The sequence below is a fragment of the Manduca sexta genome, chromosome 11 (genome assembly GCF_014839805.1).
Source record: "Manduca sexta isolate Smith_Timp_Sample1 chromosome 11, JHU_Msex_v1.0, whole genome shotgun sequence".
NCBI classification, from domain to species: Eukaryota; Metazoa; Arthropoda; class Insecta; order Lepidoptera; family Sphingidae; genus Manduca; species Manduca sexta.
The window spans coordinates 8,912,152-8,931,909 of NC_051125.1; the positions used below are offsets into that span (position 1 = coordinate 8,912,152).

General features: G+C 33.6%; 1 protein-coding gene across 1 annotated transcript in view; it reads left to right on the top strand.

The window, feature by feature from the left end:
• The window catches only part of LOC115452400 (fasciculation and elongation protein zeta-2), a 50,381-nt gene that overhangs the window by 26,534 nt on the left and 4,089 nt on the right, over nucleotides 1-19,758 (top strand). Inside the window, exons 2-5 of the mRNA XM_030180919.2 lie at nucleotides 12,798-12,906; nucleotides 14,727-14,858; nucleotides 15,107-15,227; nucleotides 18,659-18,915. Of these exons, the coding sequence (XP_030036779.1) occupies nucleotides 12,798-12,906; nucleotides 14,727-14,858; nucleotides 15,107-15,227; nucleotides 18,659-18,915 (619 nt within the window). The remainder of the gene's footprint in view (nucleotides 1-12,797; nucleotides 12,907-14,726; nucleotides 14,859-15,106; nucleotides 15,228-18,658; nucleotides 18,916-19,758) is intronic.

Consider the following 19,758-nt stretch of genomic DNA (forward strand, 5'->3'; position numbering starts at 1 on the left):
GCATAATACTATATCAATGTTACCAAAATATTTAGGTACGACAAAACTATTATTTCGGCAAAAACATAAAGCTTATTCAACAAACCAGCATATTTACCGAGTTCATAACAGTAACACAAATAAATCAAGTAGACGTGCTGTGATATTCAAATACTTGGGCCGTTATTCATTCGTCTGTTTATTTTAGCTTTAACTTTTCATATTTTCCTTTTTGATATCGTCTGCCTGGCCGGAATTAGTTCAGGATTTATATGGGCTGTCATACCTTTCGTCACTTTAATTAGTATAATTAGTTGGAGCGAAGTATAACCAGACATTTAAATTATGACGCCTTATAAATATCAGCCTTAATTTTCAAATTTTGTTGGACTTATTCGTATAAGATTTGTGTTATGGCTAGCTTCTGGAAAAGGTGAATACGACTTGATTTAGTTTAGTAGTCAGTTCAGTAATAATGGGATCGGAATTTCCTGGTCAACTATAGGTCCTGTAGTGAAAGGTCTGATGCCAAAAGATAATAACTGAAAGTACTTCTATCCAGGATTCAAGCACACAAATATCATCACCCTCTGTCATAGATATTCCTTTCTGTTATATAGATATTTCTATAAACATGTCGCTAGTGTCGATCATAATAATTAAGGGAGACAGAGAAGGAAAGAAAACGTCAAAGGTATTGTTTCTCTCTGCTAAATCATAATAATATCTTTCGGATCTATAAAGCGTACGGTATCGATGTTGTACCTATTTAGGAACCAACAAGCGAAAGTAATAACAAAGGTTTACTAAAGAGCGTGGGGTCAATCCCACTGAACTCTTCAGATTACGCGACCGCTATGTATAGTTTTCTTCGATCGGAGCATTTTGCGTAGCTCATAATGACTTGTTCACGGTACATTGGTTTTGTTGATGAGAAAGCTCTTCTGGGAACTGAACAATTTATTAAATCCTTTGTTGACATTTTGTTGATGAAAATAATTATGTAACCTCATTCCAGAAGTCAAACAGAGAAAAAGGTTTTAATACTATCGAGTTTCGTTTATTTTTGTGTTTCTGTAAATTGAATCCAAATTTTTTTGTTCATTCTGAGTACGGAGGAATTTATTTAAATTTACATAAGACCTACACCGATATATACCTATTGATTCTTGATCCTATTCCAGCAGATGCAATGATACTTTCTTTACAACGACAAGCGAATTTGTATTCTATAGCATAACTATTCATCGTTGTGATAAATATGTGCAAGTAGTACATAATATGTCGATGATGTGCAAGCATTGCTATGCCGTACCTAATGCTCACGTGTATTAGTGTCGGCACAGATTTTCACAAGTAATTACAAGCTGTTTCTACACACTGAATATATTTCAACTTTCTAGTCGAGACGTAAGAGGCTACAGCTCGAAATTTCTATAAAAGGTAGCAGCCCTTTGACCATAGACATTCGATTTGCAACAGAAGCCAATACAAACTTTGCGAATAGTACCATCTATGGCATTATGTGGACATAAACTGCCCATTGTTATTAAGTCATGTTTCACATCGTAAATTGTAGTCGTTGCTATTTTTGCCTAACCCCATGCCTTATTTGGTGGAAGGTCGGGCTGTAATGCGTGTTTAGATAAGCTAATATGAACACTAGACATACAATATAGTAATGTGCTTTCTTTTTTGGTTAGACAAGCGTTAACGTCATAAGATTTTTTCCTACAATTTTTTTATGTTGTTTTTCCTTGTAGTACCTCTTATTATCCGCTTAAGGTTGGCACAATTATTTTAAACGCGTGTTGCAGAATTATTTACCTATCTGATGTAGCTTCCTTCTTACGGAACTAATTGTTTTAGAAATATTTGCAGCGTTGCTCAATCTGGAAATCGAATCTAGAACCTCGTAAAATTAGCTTGAATCTCTAAGACGATAGAAAACGTTATTAATTCATTTATTACAATATGAGACATATGATAAAGTTCACGAAAAAAATATTAACCCCTAAAGGTGAAATCTATGGAATTGTTGCTTCAATTTAAATTGCTTATAAGGATAAGCAAATACCTTTGGTGTTAGACTACCAATCACATACATTATTCAAATCACATGACAGTGTCCTTACAAGACCTATGCCTATGCACTATTAATTGCTGGGATCAAGTAGTAATTCATTAAATCAAAAGATCTATAGTTCTAACTGAATAAGAGACAATACCATTTGACCATGATTTTAATGCAAATATTTATCACATACTTTACGGAATATTTAAATCCTGCCAATGGGTTCAAAATTAAAAAAGGAACTATTAGAACATTGAAATAAAAACTATTTAAACGGATTTTATCGCGGTTTTTTATATTATTATTTTCTCCCGACGTTTCGAAGACTTTGCAGCCTTCTGGGGACTGACTGTCCCCCCCGTGACCATGAAGGCTGCAAAGTCTTCGAAACGTCGGGAGAAAATAATAATATAAAAAACCGCGATAAAATCCGTTTAAATAGTTTTTATTTCAATGGAACTATTAGAAATTTGGAACAATTTCATAATAAAAAAAACAACGAACCCGACATTCTTTTTTTAAATATTCAAATAAATAAAGGCAAACGTGAACAGTATTTATTGGTTTGTTAAAAACAGATTTATGACCGGACCTACCGTAAAATGTTTCTTAACTTTACGACAGATTAGCTTTGACAGATTTGTTAAGGCCATTCCAACTTGTTTACGCGATTGTGGAGGAGTTGGGGAAAGTTGCATACACCTTTTTAGCTATTTTTATGGGTTTGTATCTATTTGTGGCTTTGCTAACTGTACTTATTGCTCGTTAGTGTATTATGGAAAGTAAAAAACGTTTTTTATACAACACGGGTGGATGTCATGGTAGAAACGGGACAAGAATTAGCCATAGATTATCATTATGGCATGTGAATTGAATTTGTAATGTTTTGTTTTAAAAAGTTTCAAGTTTTATTTTAAGTAAAGAAAATTATGATTTTTCTTACACATGTATAGAACGTTCTATTGAAACTTTTTAAAACAAAACGTGAGTACGAGACAATTTCTTTCCAAATATATTGCCAATTAGCATCAACTTGTCAATTTTGAAAACAATACATTTACCTCACCGAGTTCAACAAAAGTTGAGTAACCCGATGGCATAATACAAAAATTCCTTTCGACAAAAAAAAAAACAAAACAGTCGGTATTCAAATCTGATTCGCTAACGTGCAGTGCACACATAACGGTATCGGTCAAATGCAGTGATATGGAGAAACCGCGCGGTCCGACTTTGAGGCCAGTGGACCGGCCATTTTCGTCTTCGATTGTATTATAAGGTTTTGTACATGCTAACGGTATGGAAATGCCGACGTATGTTTACATTTATAATAATTGACAATTCACTTTCAATAATATATACTTAATATTTTTCTGACCGATTGATGAGAACCGAAATACACTTTTGTTTTGATTTCTCTGCCTTATTAATAGGTAGAATTATACTTACCAATAAAGAAAATAATGCTATTTTAGATTTGCTAACATGCTAAGATATTATCACTCATGTCGAACTTTACACAAATTTCAGCCCACCCACTAAACTGGTCACAAAAAACGCAGCGTTAATGAAGTATCATAGAACCCGAACCTTATATTTACAAACGTCACCTACGCGTCAGCCACGTGACGGTACAAAACCTTATATGTACCGCAGGAAGTAATCTCGTGCTTACGCCCTACTGCGTGACGGATAATCTACTGAACTAATTCTTATAATTCTGATTACTGCGAATGACCTCGAAATTGATAAGATTGTAGGCCGATTGTGCGTAAAGTAATTACTTTGTTTCAACAATTCACCTACTAAATTTACCATTTATCAATTCCAAATCCTTATTAAATAAAAAGTTATTGGAAGTAAATTTATGTAATTCAGTATTGTGTTTTTTACTTATAACGTTTCTTATTTGTTATTTTTCTATCTATATTCTATACTATTATATAAAGCTGAAAAGTTTGTTTGTTTGTTTGTTTGTTTGAACGCTCTAATCTCAGGAACTACCGGTCCAAACTGAAAAATTCTTTTTGCGTTGGATAGCCCTTTATTCGTGGAGTGCTATAGGCTATATATCATCACGCTATACCCAATAGGAGCGGATTAGTAATGGCCAATCTCAGGAAATACCGATCCAAACTGAAAAATTCTTTTTGCGTTGGATAGCCCTTTGTTCGTGGAGTGTTATAGGCTATATATCATCACGCTATACCGAATAGGAGCGGAGCAGTAATGGCTAATCTCAGGAAATACCGGTCCAAACTGAAAAATTCTTTTTGCGTTGGATAGCCCTTTGTTCGTGGAGTACTATAGGCTATATATATATATATATATATCATCACGCTATACCCATTAGGAGCGGAGCAGTAATGGCTAATCTCAGGAACTACCGGCCCAAACCGAAAAAATCTTTTTGCGTTGGATAGCCCTTTGTTCGTGGAGTGCTCTAAGTTACATATCATCACGCTATGACCAATAGGAGCGGAGCAGTAATGAAACATGTTGCAAAAACGGGGACAATTTATTAGTTTTGAGAGCGTCCGGTGCGTGCGCTGCGTAAACGGTTAAAGTTATGCAACAATGATATATGACGGGATTGTTCCTCTTAAAAAGTTCTAAAAAATATATTATAAAACAAAGTCCCCCGCTGCATCCGTCTGCCTAAACGTGTTAAACTCAAAAACTACCCAACGTATTAAGATGAAATTTGGTATGGAGACAGTTTGAGACCCTGGGAAGGACATAGGCTCCCGGGAAAATATATAGCGCGACTTTTATAACGGAATACTTTAACCCGAAAAACTTTATAACGCGGGTGGAGCCGCGGGCAAAAGCTAGTAGTTAATAAAAATGTCGCAGATGGCTTGAACATGTAATTAGGAAAGTAGGCGAAGGCTGCATTTGGCTAGAAGAAAAATGGAAGCTATTACCTCAATATTTTTGAAGGTACGCAAACCATATACGGATACGATAAGAAGAATGATTAATTTGATACAGAAAAAATATATGCAAATTTTAATTCATAACAAAATTGTATACAAAGTATAACCTCAATATTGCAAAGAATAAAAAAAAGGTTATTTAACGACAAAAAAGCAGCATTGGCTACCTTGCGCTAGTTCTGGATACCTCTCATTCAATTTATAAAAGTATCCAATAATTACATACATATTGAAAAGACAAAATCTGAAAGCGCTTATTAAAAAAATTAAGAAAATAAAGACACGTTCACACGGCTGTATACCTACTCAAAGTGGTATACAGAGATATTATTAGTATTAAACTTATTGTTATGATAAGAACCTATTATACATATTGAGCACAAATTAAATCAAACTATACTTATTCATTTTAATTATTCTGTTTGAGGTCATGTTTTTAAATTTCACCAGATTTACTGTGTTACAATCGTCTAATTGTTGAACAGAAGTTCGTTTAAGGTATGAGCCTAAAAAACATAAAAAATTTCAAATGACGTCTTTCTAGCCATTGTCGGCCACAGTGAGTGTAAAAACTGGACAGGCATATTTAACTCGAACTAAGACTGGGTATCCTCTAGTCATGCTCTTTGATGCACTATTATAAAACTTATATAGCCAACAATTTACAACTATTGTTAATATATTTTAAGACAATATCTGGACCCTACTCCTCTTGTGATCAGATGCAGTGTGACTCCTTTGCCGTGCCCAATAAAAAGTAAAGTTTCCCACATAGAAACTATATACATTTGTTCTTTTGCAATTCTAAAAATAATCTTAATTAATACAACAATTTTCCTACACCACCTGATGAAATTAGATCCTCAATGAATTCACCTTTATTCAAATATAAACTAGAAACAGATGCGAAATGTCACCAGTATCAAGTGTTCTACTCGGGGGGCCATATGGCATATCTAACGAACGCACCAGACCTCTGCTATTAAGATTATTGATGTCATTTCGCCTTGAACATAGAGGTCAGAGATGCCCACTCGCGCCACTCCCGTAGAACATTAGCTTAATTAAATTTCAATATATCCGATGTTGTAAGTGAACCTTGTTTCGCTGAATTAGGCAATATTGGGCTAAAATCGATAACTATTTGATTATGGGTAGGTATATCAGTCCACGTCGATACCGGGCTAAGCTTACCAGAGAAGACAACAGAAATGTAACAATGGATACTTTTTCGTTTTCGAATTCATTTTACGTCTATTATTGTTAATAACATTATTCGAAGACTTTCTTTAAATCTAGTAACACGTACATTAGAAATTAATAGTGTTTAAGCTAAAGAAGTTAAGAGTAGTTTTTGCTCACTTAACACCCTTGTTACTACCTCCATCAAGCTCTAATAGATAAATTGACACACTTTTAGTTAATAGAAATAAATTCAAAACAATATAACATCAGTAAAATCATAATTTAAACAAATACCAAAATTATTTTGCAATATTTACCTTAATTCTGTCCTTTCACATATCTTATTTGCATATCAAATGTCTCTGTCTATCCGCCTTAAGTATGCGTTCAGTTAGACAAATTTCGTTGCGGTTTTGAGGAACTTGATATTCCCTAACAAAATACATTTTGAATCGCAATCAAGGCTTCGGCGAAGTTAGCTAAATAATGTATAGATTTTTGTGTATTTTCTCAAAGCAACCAACGGACAATGACACACGATGCGTGGGAGCGTAGTATTTGTACCCATCACCTTATAAGCGATGGCTGGGCCTCACGGATCTTTGCTAAGACGGTTTTGTCTCTACTGTAACCTTTTATGAACATGGTGAAACAGAAATCTGGGTGAAATTGGACATGGCTTTCACAGTGTTCCCGGGAGTTCAGCAACTTTTTAGGGTTGACTACAAATCCTCCGTGGATTTTGGGTATTCATGACCTACGGCGATGATTTGGAAGCAGATGGTTGCTCGAATGTCCCTTCCTCTATACAAAAGTGTTTAAATAAAAAAAAATGAACTGCTTCACAACATTCTTAGTGTAATAATGTGGGACGTGGCTGTAAACTAATCGAAAATTTGACTAAAACAACATGTTGTTGCAGTTGCATATTATATTACGTAACCGGAAACCCGTCACTTATTTTGACACGTAATTATAGTCATAATATGTGAAATTAATTAGACAGTACTGCTTTACTTTGAAAGTATCTGTAATCTGAAATTCATATGCAGAAGAATAAACAATTTACAGTCGTTTTAATTCTTAAAAACCGTGACTAAAAATAATAAACACAACACGCACCTTATAAAATAGATTGCTTGTTTCCCCTAAATATGTCGGACGAAAGGTCAAGCACCGGTAAATACCATTCCATACCAGAGTAACACAAACATCTAGATTAGTAGCATGACTGGAATCTAAAACTTAGGCCCGAAATAGATCGTTGATCGCCTCATCTGGGAATTAAGCCGGGGGAGCGAGTTCAAATAAGAACTAAATGTTTGCACATTTGCAACGCAACGGAAATACATGCGTCGCTTTTAGTGACTGATTTTAGACGATACTAGAGATTCCGTTGGAAGCCAATGTTTGTGTATTCCGCAAATATTTGTGTGGATCCAATTGTTGAGTTAAAACGTTTTCATGGTTGCTCGATGTGGTAACATGAATGTAGAAGCAACTTATGTTTGTACGACATTGCTAAATATATTAAAGCATTGCACTATACTTATTAAATGCCTTATAAAACCTGTTCATTCATAGAATTACAAGGTACAGTTTACATCTGTGTTTTCCAAGAATGCAGGGACTTATATTATTCCAGTATGACAGATTCCATTTATTATTAGTTTTAATTATACTGTACGCAACAAATGACCAAGTTGTTTTCCTTGTATTACATCCTAAAATAGCGTTTACGCGACGGATTCATTAGTCTACAATAATCAACAACTTCTTAACACCTTGACTTTATTCTCACGAAATACAACATTGTGAACAATTAAAAATGTTACAAAAACCCAATTCTCATCACAAATGTTACAAAATAAATCATCAAATATAAACATGACACAAACCCACGCAACAAAAAAAAAAATCCCTTAATAGAAATCATTTAACATTCTACTTAAAGTACAATATCTCCTCTAAAGGCTGACAGATCGTTTTGTGAGCAGCGGCGGGAAGTAGAAAAAATCTACCGCACTAATGTCGCGACAACAGATGTTGATCTAGGTTACACATCCGAAATAGGAATGCACAAATCAGTTAATAAAACAAAAGAACACGGGAAAGTACTTGATTCAATTAATGTAATAGAACTCAACATTTGAGGAAACTTAAAGATAAATAAGAATTATGAGTCGATTATGGTTGAAAAGGATTTGATTTAGGTACGAATGGCAGAAGACTGTAATATTTGGGGCTAAAGTCAAGATGCAAAGATAAAATCCTTCTTTCAAACAAATTGTGTAAACGTCAGAAAATACTTGTCACTTTTCGAAAGACATTATGCACGTACTCTTCACGTAGTTCTAAAATATGCTTAACATAAAATTACAATCCGAAGCATTAAGTAACTTGAATTATATAATTTAAGGTGGTAGCTCAAGGTCCATTTTCATACATTTTGTTTCGGCTTTAATCTGGGTAACTAAACAAGTATTGGCAAGTAAAGAATTTAAATTCACGTCTAGTTAGTGATTAGTTCTCGCAGTTGGTAAAAATAATTAATAATCATGGATATTTCTGCCTTTAAAATTTCGTCATATTAAATTTTAAAGACCGAAATATCCATGATTATTAATTATTTTACGTTTTTCTTCAACTGCGAGAACTAATCACTAACTAGACGTGAATTTAAATTCTTTACTTGCCAATACTTGTTTAGTTACCCAGATTAAAGCCGAAACAAAATGTATGAAAATGGACCTTGAGCTACCACCTTAAGGAATAAATATGAAATATATTGACGTAACGCCATTTAAAATATGTTATTACACTGGATTATTTTAGTTATCTGCCAATGTTATTTCCGTTAATACAAATTTAAAGCGAATTGCAGGAAAATTTTAAAATGCAGTAGGATAAATTGGTACGGATTAGATAATCGAAATCATAGATAATATAGATAAAAACAAGTGCAAAAAGATAAATATTGCGGTATGATGACACAGTTTAACTTCAACTCCCATCAACAACGTAAAAACTGATTATATGAGGTTTAAAATCTTACAGCCATTATGTTTAGAAGTTGTCATAAACTTTCTGTACTACTGATCCATGATTAATTGAGCATTAGTCGTACTTAACTTAAGCGCAAAGGTAATAGCGTGAGGAATTCTAAAATCTCATTTTATTGTGAATGCTCAAGATCGTCGACCTCTAGCAGTAGCGGCTTAGGAAGTGAATGGTACAGAGGTTCAATTCTCACACAACACAAATATTTGTTTCATGATGTATCCGTTATACCTGTCATAACAGCTAATGCTGTACAAAAAACAGGCAAACTTAATTAAGTCTGGCTAGATGTAAATGAACTGCTTGTCTTTAACATATACTCTTGAAAATGGAAAATAATTATTTTGATTCAAATTTGAACATACAATGCTGGAAATTTTAATGAATGTTCACTATTATCAGCAATTCTTAGAATATTGTGCTATCGTGGTTAATCCAATGCTTATCGAGATTTTCCATTTTCAAAGTCAAGTCATTAAGTATCGTGATTAGTCAATAACGGGTTGTTAGTAATCTGTAATAATTATTTTAATAAATTTCTTAAAATGTAAAACGCATAAGAAGCCGAAGACAAGATCCAATTTACAAAACATCTTAATAATCTATATCAATCCATCAAGCTTACAGCATTTATGCAAATTAATTCGTGATAATGAATAATATTTTAACATTGTTATGCTAATTCTGTTATAATAGCTCAGTGAACAAGATACAAAACTATATTTATTAGCTTCTATTCAAATTGGGATTATTATCATAGGCCTATTTCAATTTGTTGACATCACTAGTGATAATAGAAACTGAATAAAATATTAGAAATTTAGGTTTGAAGTCAAATATTTCTATTTAAGATTTTTTTGGAAATCTTTTAAATTTGTAACTGATGAATATTATGGTCATGGTGCCAGCGTTTTCTAATTAAAATAATTTAATTCTGGAAGCCGAAATTAAAACAGTCACTACTGAGTTTTAAGACCAAAGAAATCTCGGCAAAGTTGAGTGCAGTATCCTTATCCTGATCACAGGCAGGAGTACGTGATATGAAGTGACACATTCCTCAATTGAGCGGTGCGGCGAGCCATGCGAGATCTCGAATTAGCACCAATTTGTGCCTCCGGTGACTCACAGACGTTTAATAGGTGTTTTTCGTTCTCATACAGGATCCAGAAGAATTTTGACTTTTACATGAAATTCACCATTTTGACAAAAAATTGCAAAAAAATCTCAGAAAATTTTAAAAATCTACAATGATGGCGTAGCATTATTTTTAAGATTATTTTTTTTAGATGCAATTATATTTCTCTAGATATTTTTAATATCTTCTTAGATAGCTTTGTTCCAATGATATGTACAATATTACCGACGAATACAGTCAAACAAACATTTATTAAACCACAGGCTCACAGCAAGTTGTCGGATACAAGTCCTATATCAAACGTTATTTTCGGATTCTTTGATTGTTCGCCGGACGAACTATGAAAAGAATCTACGTCAACACAATCAAACGAACGATGCAAACAGTTGTACTGTTATAGCAAAACATTCTTTTGATATCGGAACTGTATTTTCCAAGACTGAGATTTGTATGTGACTTCCGACAAGTTAAGTATTTACGCCGTATCGAGATAAAACAGGACCCTAAACCAATTACTGGATTTTATTTGTCATATATATTTTTGAACATGTTTTTATAAATTGGCTTTAAAATTATGAATCACTTAGTAGTACTAATAATACACATAATAAATAACACATTTTTCATGTCTATACAATAACTTATTACCGTAAAAATATACTGAAGATGCAAAGAATAGATAACAGAACAGAAAACAACAATGATTAATATAATTGATGTATCATGATAAAAACAAAGAAGTATAAATTTATTACTAATTATTGATCTATGTGAACCTAACACTACAATTGCAAGACATCATTTTGAGTGCAAACTGCAGGTGTCTTATACGGAATTAATTACATATGTATCACTTTTACGATGAAAGATGACATCGCGAATGTATCAGCGTGTCAATGGAATAATGGATTTCAACCGTGTGAACGAGGATTCAATCAGATGTATATGTTAATATATAGGTATAATATCTTAACTGACTTAAAAGCTTTCCATTGCATTGAGAAGAATTGGCACAGCTCCAACTTTATAGTTGTAATAAGTATAACGAGTTTTATAAAGATACGATTTATGGTTGTAAAATCAGTAATAAAGAACAACATAATATTAAAACGAACAAATCTAATATAGAGAGTAATTTGTAATTAGCTACATGCATCGTTTAATGAAACTGACCTCAATCGTAGACTCATCTATTTATCACTCTCTATCCTCCACTTAGTCTTCGTTTACATTTGGGCCCTAAGGTTTTATTGAATAGAAGTTTAGAGCAAAAATCTTTTAACATTATTATTTTTGTTTGTAGAGTATTTTCTAAAAGGATTCCATAATCAAAAACCACTTGAAAATTATATGTCATATTAAGATCATCTTTGAATGAATGTTTTGATCGACGTAGATTTTCTGTTATCTATTGACTTGCATCCTAAAGATACGCACATAAAAACAATACAACTACATCAGAACCCGGACAGAGTCGCTCCCGACGACCTTGCCTCGCAAATAATTGAACTAACGCAATTGAGCTCTTCCCAACCGAGGATGCGTCAAACGGGATGTTAGTCAGACCTCGCCAAATTCTGACTTCACGCCGCAACCTTGTTGGAACCAAGGTTCGAGTTAATGGTTTTGGGACTTACGCATATAGTTTATAGAATATAGGGTATGCCATTGGCAAAAAATTCCAAATGTCGGTCAAATTTAAGTATACATCGCATACTACTAATAATGATCGTTGTTTCTTTGCTATAATTATTCGAAACATAAATAAATCAGTGTTCAGACAACATAATAGTTAGTTAACTAATATAAAATCATAAGTCATTCTAATTCTAAGCCATTAATTCCAACCGATAGAAACTCTCCAACAATTTAATGAATCAAATCATCTACAGATAAGATCAAGAAATAAAACCAAAAATGTTCTTTAGATGTAATCTCCACCAGCGGCGTTTTTTAAATCTAACGTTTTCGAGTTTGAAGGAAATAAAAGTACGTTAAAGTTACAAGTTTACGTTTTCTATTTTTATAAATTATATTTTTATGGTAATAAACCCGTCTTAACCCTTTTGTTGTATGTATTTAAATTTACATGCGTGCGTTTAAAAGTTTCTATAATATAATTTTGTTTTCTTTTCACAGTTAACGTTTACTACCGCTTTTATTTTTATTGTGATATTGTGTTAAGGTGTTTCAAGCCAATGCCCCCGTATAAGATGAAAATGTCTTATTCGTGAATCATAAACACGAGGTAGCTAAAATATGAATTACATTCATCGATGGCTATCATGCGCGGTAATGATGCACCATTTATATTTAAATGAACGTCCCTTTATTAAAAACTCACAGCAATTTCAATTACTTACGCATCTCTAGTTTTAAGTATTAATATTATTCGAAAAGCAAAGTTGAGATTGTATTTTTTTTCCAGAATGTGGTGGACGATCACCGGAAACTTTGGCAACATATTACCAATTGACTGGACTAAATCTTTCTCACGGAAGATGCACATCCCTACATTGAATTTGAGTGATAAGAAGGTAAATAAAATTTATTTCTTCTTACATTAACTATTCCGTTACCATCCCTTCCTTCCCACAGATCCTTTGGACATTCTATCCTCTAGATTCCAAAAAATGGAATCCTGCTTCATTAGAATGACGTCCCATTTTGTAAATATGATCTTGATGTGTTCTAATTATAATGTTAGGAACCTATAGAGATAATTTCTATTAAAAATAGAATTGTTGCAACTAAATATAGCATCGGTTTTGTCTCAAATATTTTATTTTATATAATTATATATACAAATAGATACTCATTGAATGCAAAAATATCAAACTTAGAACAAAGCAACATATACATAGGTGCTCGCAAGAAACCTAAATACGGAATACATTTTTTGCTTCCATAGCTGTCCAGAGATACAAAGTGCATGATAACTATTGTTATTATCATACTCACGGACGTCATGCTATGATTCACTACCATAAGAAATACTGTCACGGTTGTATTATCTCTTCCTAGTACACAATTAATCCGAAAAGGCGTACAAATTACCACATCGTTTTAAATATTAAACGCTTATTGGAAGGTTTATTATAACATATAGGTCTTTAAAGCCAAAAACAGTGTTTTAGTCATGTTGATTGCATTATCTTTACAGATGTTTACAATATGAAACAAAATGACTTCATATAGTTGCTATTTTCAACTAATTTGCGCATTGTCTTAATTATACATCATCCTGTTTTGAAAATAATTGCATCACCGTCCTCAGCATCGTTTTACGTTCTCAGTACACAATTAGGTAATCTAAATGCATACTAAGTGTCAATTAATATAGGCTAATTTAAGGATCGAGCAGACCTATCGCATATTAAAAAGTTCTCTCTTTTCTCTAAAAAATAAAATGTAAGCGACGAAACCCTAGCTGGGGTCGGAACGGACTACCAAGACGAATATCCGCAGCTTCAAAATCTAAGAGCATGACTCTAACTTTCCTAAAGTTATTCGAGTATACTATGGGTATTATCGTTTGCATAAACCGTAAAAATATCAAGAGGAAACCTGCATACTGAGAGGCTCCCTTTAAGAATTTTGAAGGTATGTAAAGTCTGCCAATACGCACTACGCCAACGTGGACTAAGACTTAATCCCTCTCAGTAGTAGAGAAGGCTTGTGTCTAGCAACAGGACAGTATAGAATACAGGGTTAATATTATTATATCTTTAATAAGAATATCGTGTTCCTATGCTATTTCCTAAATAGATCAAAAAACCTAGGCCATAAATTCAAAACGGCAACAAAGTTTTCATACTATTTCACTGCCTGCCTGCAGCTTTGCTTGCATCACTGGATCGGGTACCTGTTTTGTGCAACCTTCACAGTTTGAAGCTGTCTTTTGTTCGTTTTGTCAGTAACACAACACCGCTCGATGGCCGCCACAAAAGAGCGAGTGGCTCTCCAACGAACACTTTTGTTTCGTGGGAACGACCAATTATTTCACTTGTGTTTAAATATAGTTGCAGTTATGAAAAAACGGAGCTCTAATTAAACTGCTTTCTTAGCATGAATATGCGTTTGAATACAATGAGACTCATTGCTGGGACAATGCATTTTAATCCGTTAAAATGGCTATTGTTTGGAATTATGAACTTTCATATAATCTCTAATTATATGTATAATTAATTTTACCTTATTCTCGTTATGTAATTTAATTAACTCGTATCGAAATATATATTGCATATCTCAAACCAAATTATAATTTTAAAAGAAAACTTTGTTCACCATTTAAAATATTGTTCACCATTTAGAACTCTCTTGGATGTGTAATTAACAAAATATTCTCTACGTGCAGGGTTCAATGACCCCCGACGACGAGATCCACAGCTCGGAGGACGAGGCTGTCGCGTCAGACCTGGACATGCACGCGTTGATCTTGGGTGGGCTCCACCAGGACCATGAGTGCCCTGTCAAAACTGCTGATGAGGTGCGCTGTTAATACACACTCTGGACAATAAAGAAGAATGGCACTTTTCCAATAAAACATCTTTTAATTCTTTTAAATCATAGTTTAATGTTGTTGGTCTTAATATTTTATTAGAGAATATAGTCCGTATTTCATCCTCACTCATTATGTCTTTGCAATGCATTTCTAGATAACTAGTTTAAATGAAATTATTCATCAATAATGATATGCTAATTTAAATGGATTAACATTTTTCTTTGATCTTACAGGTGATCCAAGAAATAGACGATATGATGCAAGACACCCCGTCATCGGAAGGAGACATTCTGGAGTACAACGAGGCTTTGGAGAAAGGCAAAGAAGTACTGAGTTCGCCTTTATACGAAGACAGTAAGTAACAAGCCTAATTGTATTAGCCAACGTTTGAGACGCAATTATTACTTAAAGTGACCTATTTGTTGTGAGATGACTCAGTAAAGCCTTGATTCTTGTTCCTGATTTATTTGCTTTAGCTAGATTTGATCAATTTACGGCCATTAGGGTCACTACATTTATATTATTCGTTCAAATAAATTCTAATAATACAACGTCTAGCTTACTTTAGCCAGGACTTTTAGAAGGCTAAACCGTTAAATTTAACAACTCTGATTTAAATAATAACGAATAAAAAACTAGAATCAATTCCACGTGGGTTTTATATACAGAATTGTAAATACTGGTTATTTATACTGGTTTCTAGCTACACGAACTAAGTATAGAACCATATTATAAGACAAAATAATAAATGTGGAAACCGGTCTTAATCTCAAATTGTAGATACTTGAGCACCTCGCGAATGACATAATGATTTCATGTCGTTTTGTAAGTTTTTGTCGCACCTTCTTACTATGCGTAACATGTAACTGCTATTATTCAATACTGTGCGAACGTCGAGATAAATAAATGTTTGCTTTCTAAAGTCAACAGTGTATTTAGTTTCGTCAAATGCTTGTTACAGGAAATGTAACAAGCATTTGACGTTAGTAACAAGATTAACAGAACATGTAATTCACAATGTTGGAAATACGTGCCTATTTTTCTCATTCCGTAAAAGCAAACTTTGAACGTAGGCAAAATAATTGAAGTTTACGCCATTAACTTCTACTTACATAGGTATCTATCATTTCATTTTTCAAACAGAATATTTTCAGATTTTTTTTTGCATTTTATGAACAGACATGATTGAAAAAAATTAAAAATGTATCTAAATTTAATATTTTGACAATTTTGTTGGTTACCTAGTTAATGAACCGTATAAAAAATACATTGAAAAAAAAAACATCTTTACGTACCATTTTAATCCGAAAATTGATTAATCCCTAATGACTGTTAACATTTATGGCATTTGGCAAAATGCGGGTGGATAAAGATAAAAAACGTTTTTATTTAATGAGTGTTATGCGATATGTCGAGTTTTTAATTACAACCCTGACACTCGAATCATTTGCGAGGTCGGTGACCCCTGATAAATTGGAGTATCTCAGCGAGCGTGGATACAAGATTATCAAATTAGTGTTGTTGGAAAAGTTATGAGGACTTTCTAGAATTTGATTAGGGTCCAGTAGTCACTATGGGGAAAAATGGTGGTGACGTACCTATTACATATTTACCACCACAAAGTCAAGCAGCGGTGTGTAGTCACTGTTGTGTTCCGTTTGAAGGACATTGTAGCCAGTGTAACTACTGGACATAATTAGTATAACATCTCATATCTCAGGATGACAAGCGCAGTGGAATAGCAAACAATACTTTGTAATTCAAGGTGTTAGATGGTGTTTCCACTGTTTATGAGCGGTAGTATAGCTTACCATCAGGCGAACTGCAAGCTCGTCTCGTCATTCAAAGCAAAAATTCCTATACTCGGTCTAAATATATTTATCAATACTAAATCACTATTTTCTATGCTCTGAACGTTTTATAACCTTATGATAACTATAAAACGTTTTAATGATTTATTGAGAAAAAGCAAATTATTTCTACTGGCATTTCAACAACGTTTAACATACCAAATCTAATCTATATATATAAAAATCAATTGCTGTTCGTTAGTCTCGCTAAAACTCGAGAACGGCTGAACGGATTTATCTTATCTTGGTCTTGAATTATTCGTGGAGGTCTAGGGAAGATTTAAAAGGTGAGAAAAATTCGAATAATTGCCGGGAAAATCCTCAAAACAGCATTTTTCTATTTCCCATACAAACGTTTTCTAACTAATACGTAGAGTCAATTTGTAATTTATTACCGCTGCATAAAGTTCAAATTCGCGTGCGCGTTGGAGGATCTAATATCGCGTTCTGAAACTCAACAAAAGTGAAAGTGAATCGCGAACGCGACAAAATTGCATAGTCTCAAAATACATAGTACATAAATAGTGGTCGGCTTCGAGAAACTCAATTTTAGCTAACTTCAGTTGTTAATCTGTCCGATTATTTTTTTAATAAGACTATATAGAAATCGAAAGATAAATCTTAAGTTTTGTCACAAATTAAATTATGAATCTTAAGTTAAATTTCTGAACGCAATCATAATATTTGACATTAGATTTGACAACCAACTAATATGTCAATCCATCCTGTCGCATTTCAGAGCACGGAAAAAGTATTATTACGATATTATATCTATCTTTGTGGTTACGTGCGCGAGAACTTTCTTTACTTTGGTGATCCTTTGTGATAGTGACATTCCAAGTAATGTGCTCTTTTTGTGATAGTGACACTTTACTGCTAAATGAGCGGGAAATTTTCTCACTTTGATTAATTACAATTTACGATGCCGAGGGAGAAGACGACCTGACTTAGGTCGTCGTAGTCAATCAAATGTGCGAAGAGCTACCTCACGTGCTAACCGCACTGATGACCAGAGACAGACAGATCAAGAAAATAGTCGTATTGCTATGTCAGAATTGCGTTCTTTAGTGAGTGACAATGTAGGAGATAGGCTAAATTATTTATTCAATAAATGCTTTTTTTTATTAAATACGGATTCGATTTGTTTGTTTTAAAATCATTTTATACAAAAGATTAGGTCTTTTATTTATCCATGAGGTAGTATGAAGTCTGCCGGGTCAGCTAGTATATAATAAATGTAACAGTCAAACAATAAACGACTTTAACGACTATGAACAACGCATTGTCATACTATAAAGTATAATCAATAATTAGATTCCAATGACCATTAATCATTAGTCCATAATCATAAACTGTTAATCTATTCAGGACACCATCATAACGGCACCAAACTAATATAGCTAAATCAAATCATAATGTCATCGAGTACCGAGCCTCGCTGCGAACAACAAATTGGGGAGTACATTCACCTCCAACGATTAATTCGCACTCTGTTTTCATAACATGCTTTGAAAGTTTACCATCGATTATGCGTGAATTAGGCGAATGTAAACTATACTTTTATATTAATTAGGTCGATGTTTCCGATAACCATCAATTTGTAATTGCATAAGTATTTTTTTATTGTAGCGGATGTTTAGATAGAAATGAATTATTTCTATGAGTCATTGGTCAGGTAATTTACGTTACAGACCAGCATAATTTGCATCTGATAATTTATTAAATTTCTTTGGTGATTGCCATTTTTATATTCCTCTGAGACTAGCTATAAAATAAGTTTTAATAGATATAAAATGATTTATACCTGATATTAATTTGTTTCATATTTCTTTGTTGTCTTTTTAGATATACAAAATTTTACCTTAGTATATTTATCTTAAGAATCAAGATTCTGTTATTTTTCTTTAATATAACTGTACCGCTATTATCTTCCAGAACTCCGCACTCTATCCCTGGCCCAGCTAAACGAGATCTTCATGGAATTAGAAGTATTGATCCGCGAGTTCTCCGAGACCCTGATCGCGGAGCTGGCTCTACGAGACGAATTGGAGTACGAGAAGGAATTGAAGAACACGTTCATATCGCTCCTGCTGGCTGTGCAGAACAAGCGCCGCCAGTACCACATCGAGAAGAAGAAGAGACCTGGACAGCCGCGCTCGCCCAACCTTAACAGCAGTAGTTCAGAGTCTAAGGTAAGAATACTGTTTTTGTTATTTTTTCTTTCGGGGTTCTTTGAATATCTAGAGTCTGGTAGGTAGATGACATAGAATATTCTATCTGTGGAATCAATATTAAATAAAAAAAAAATCTGATATTTATAATAAGTACACATAATTACGTTTATTTTGTGACTATTTCAACCTAAATAGGACAGCTATTAAATTTAACTTACAAAATAGAAGAATATTTAATAGAATACAGCATCCTCCAAGATAATAAGCTACTAAAGCGATCTGTTCAATACAATATTACGGTATTTAATTTTACGACACATAACGGAACGCGCAATTGAAAATAAGAAGACTACAAGTACTTGCATCATTGACCAGACCAGATGCGCGCCAACCATAATACAAATATGCGAGAGATAAATATTATAGTAAATTGGACGTTTATTTGCACAACAGACAAAATATCGACAATGAGCTAAATAAATTTCATAAAACTACTTAAATTAAATTAACAGTTCGAATAAATTGCTAAACGTATCAGGTGTAATGAATGAATCACTCCTAGCCGAATTTCAGCTACGTGGCCAATCTCACTTAAAATCTGCTAGGTACGCGGAAGACATTATAACGCATAAGTGTGTGCGCAATACACAGGTGCACTCTCAGTTCCTTCACTCTCATAGTCCGGTGAGACGGCAATCCGACATGACTGAAGAGAGATCAGGCGAAGGACCAACACCTTTACTTTTATCCGGGGTCTCACATCGCGAGCTTCCTGACTTCCAGCTGTGACTACGAAATTAAAAAATAAAAACAGCCACAATTATTTTTGGCCGACCCGGGATTCGAACTCAGAATCTTTGC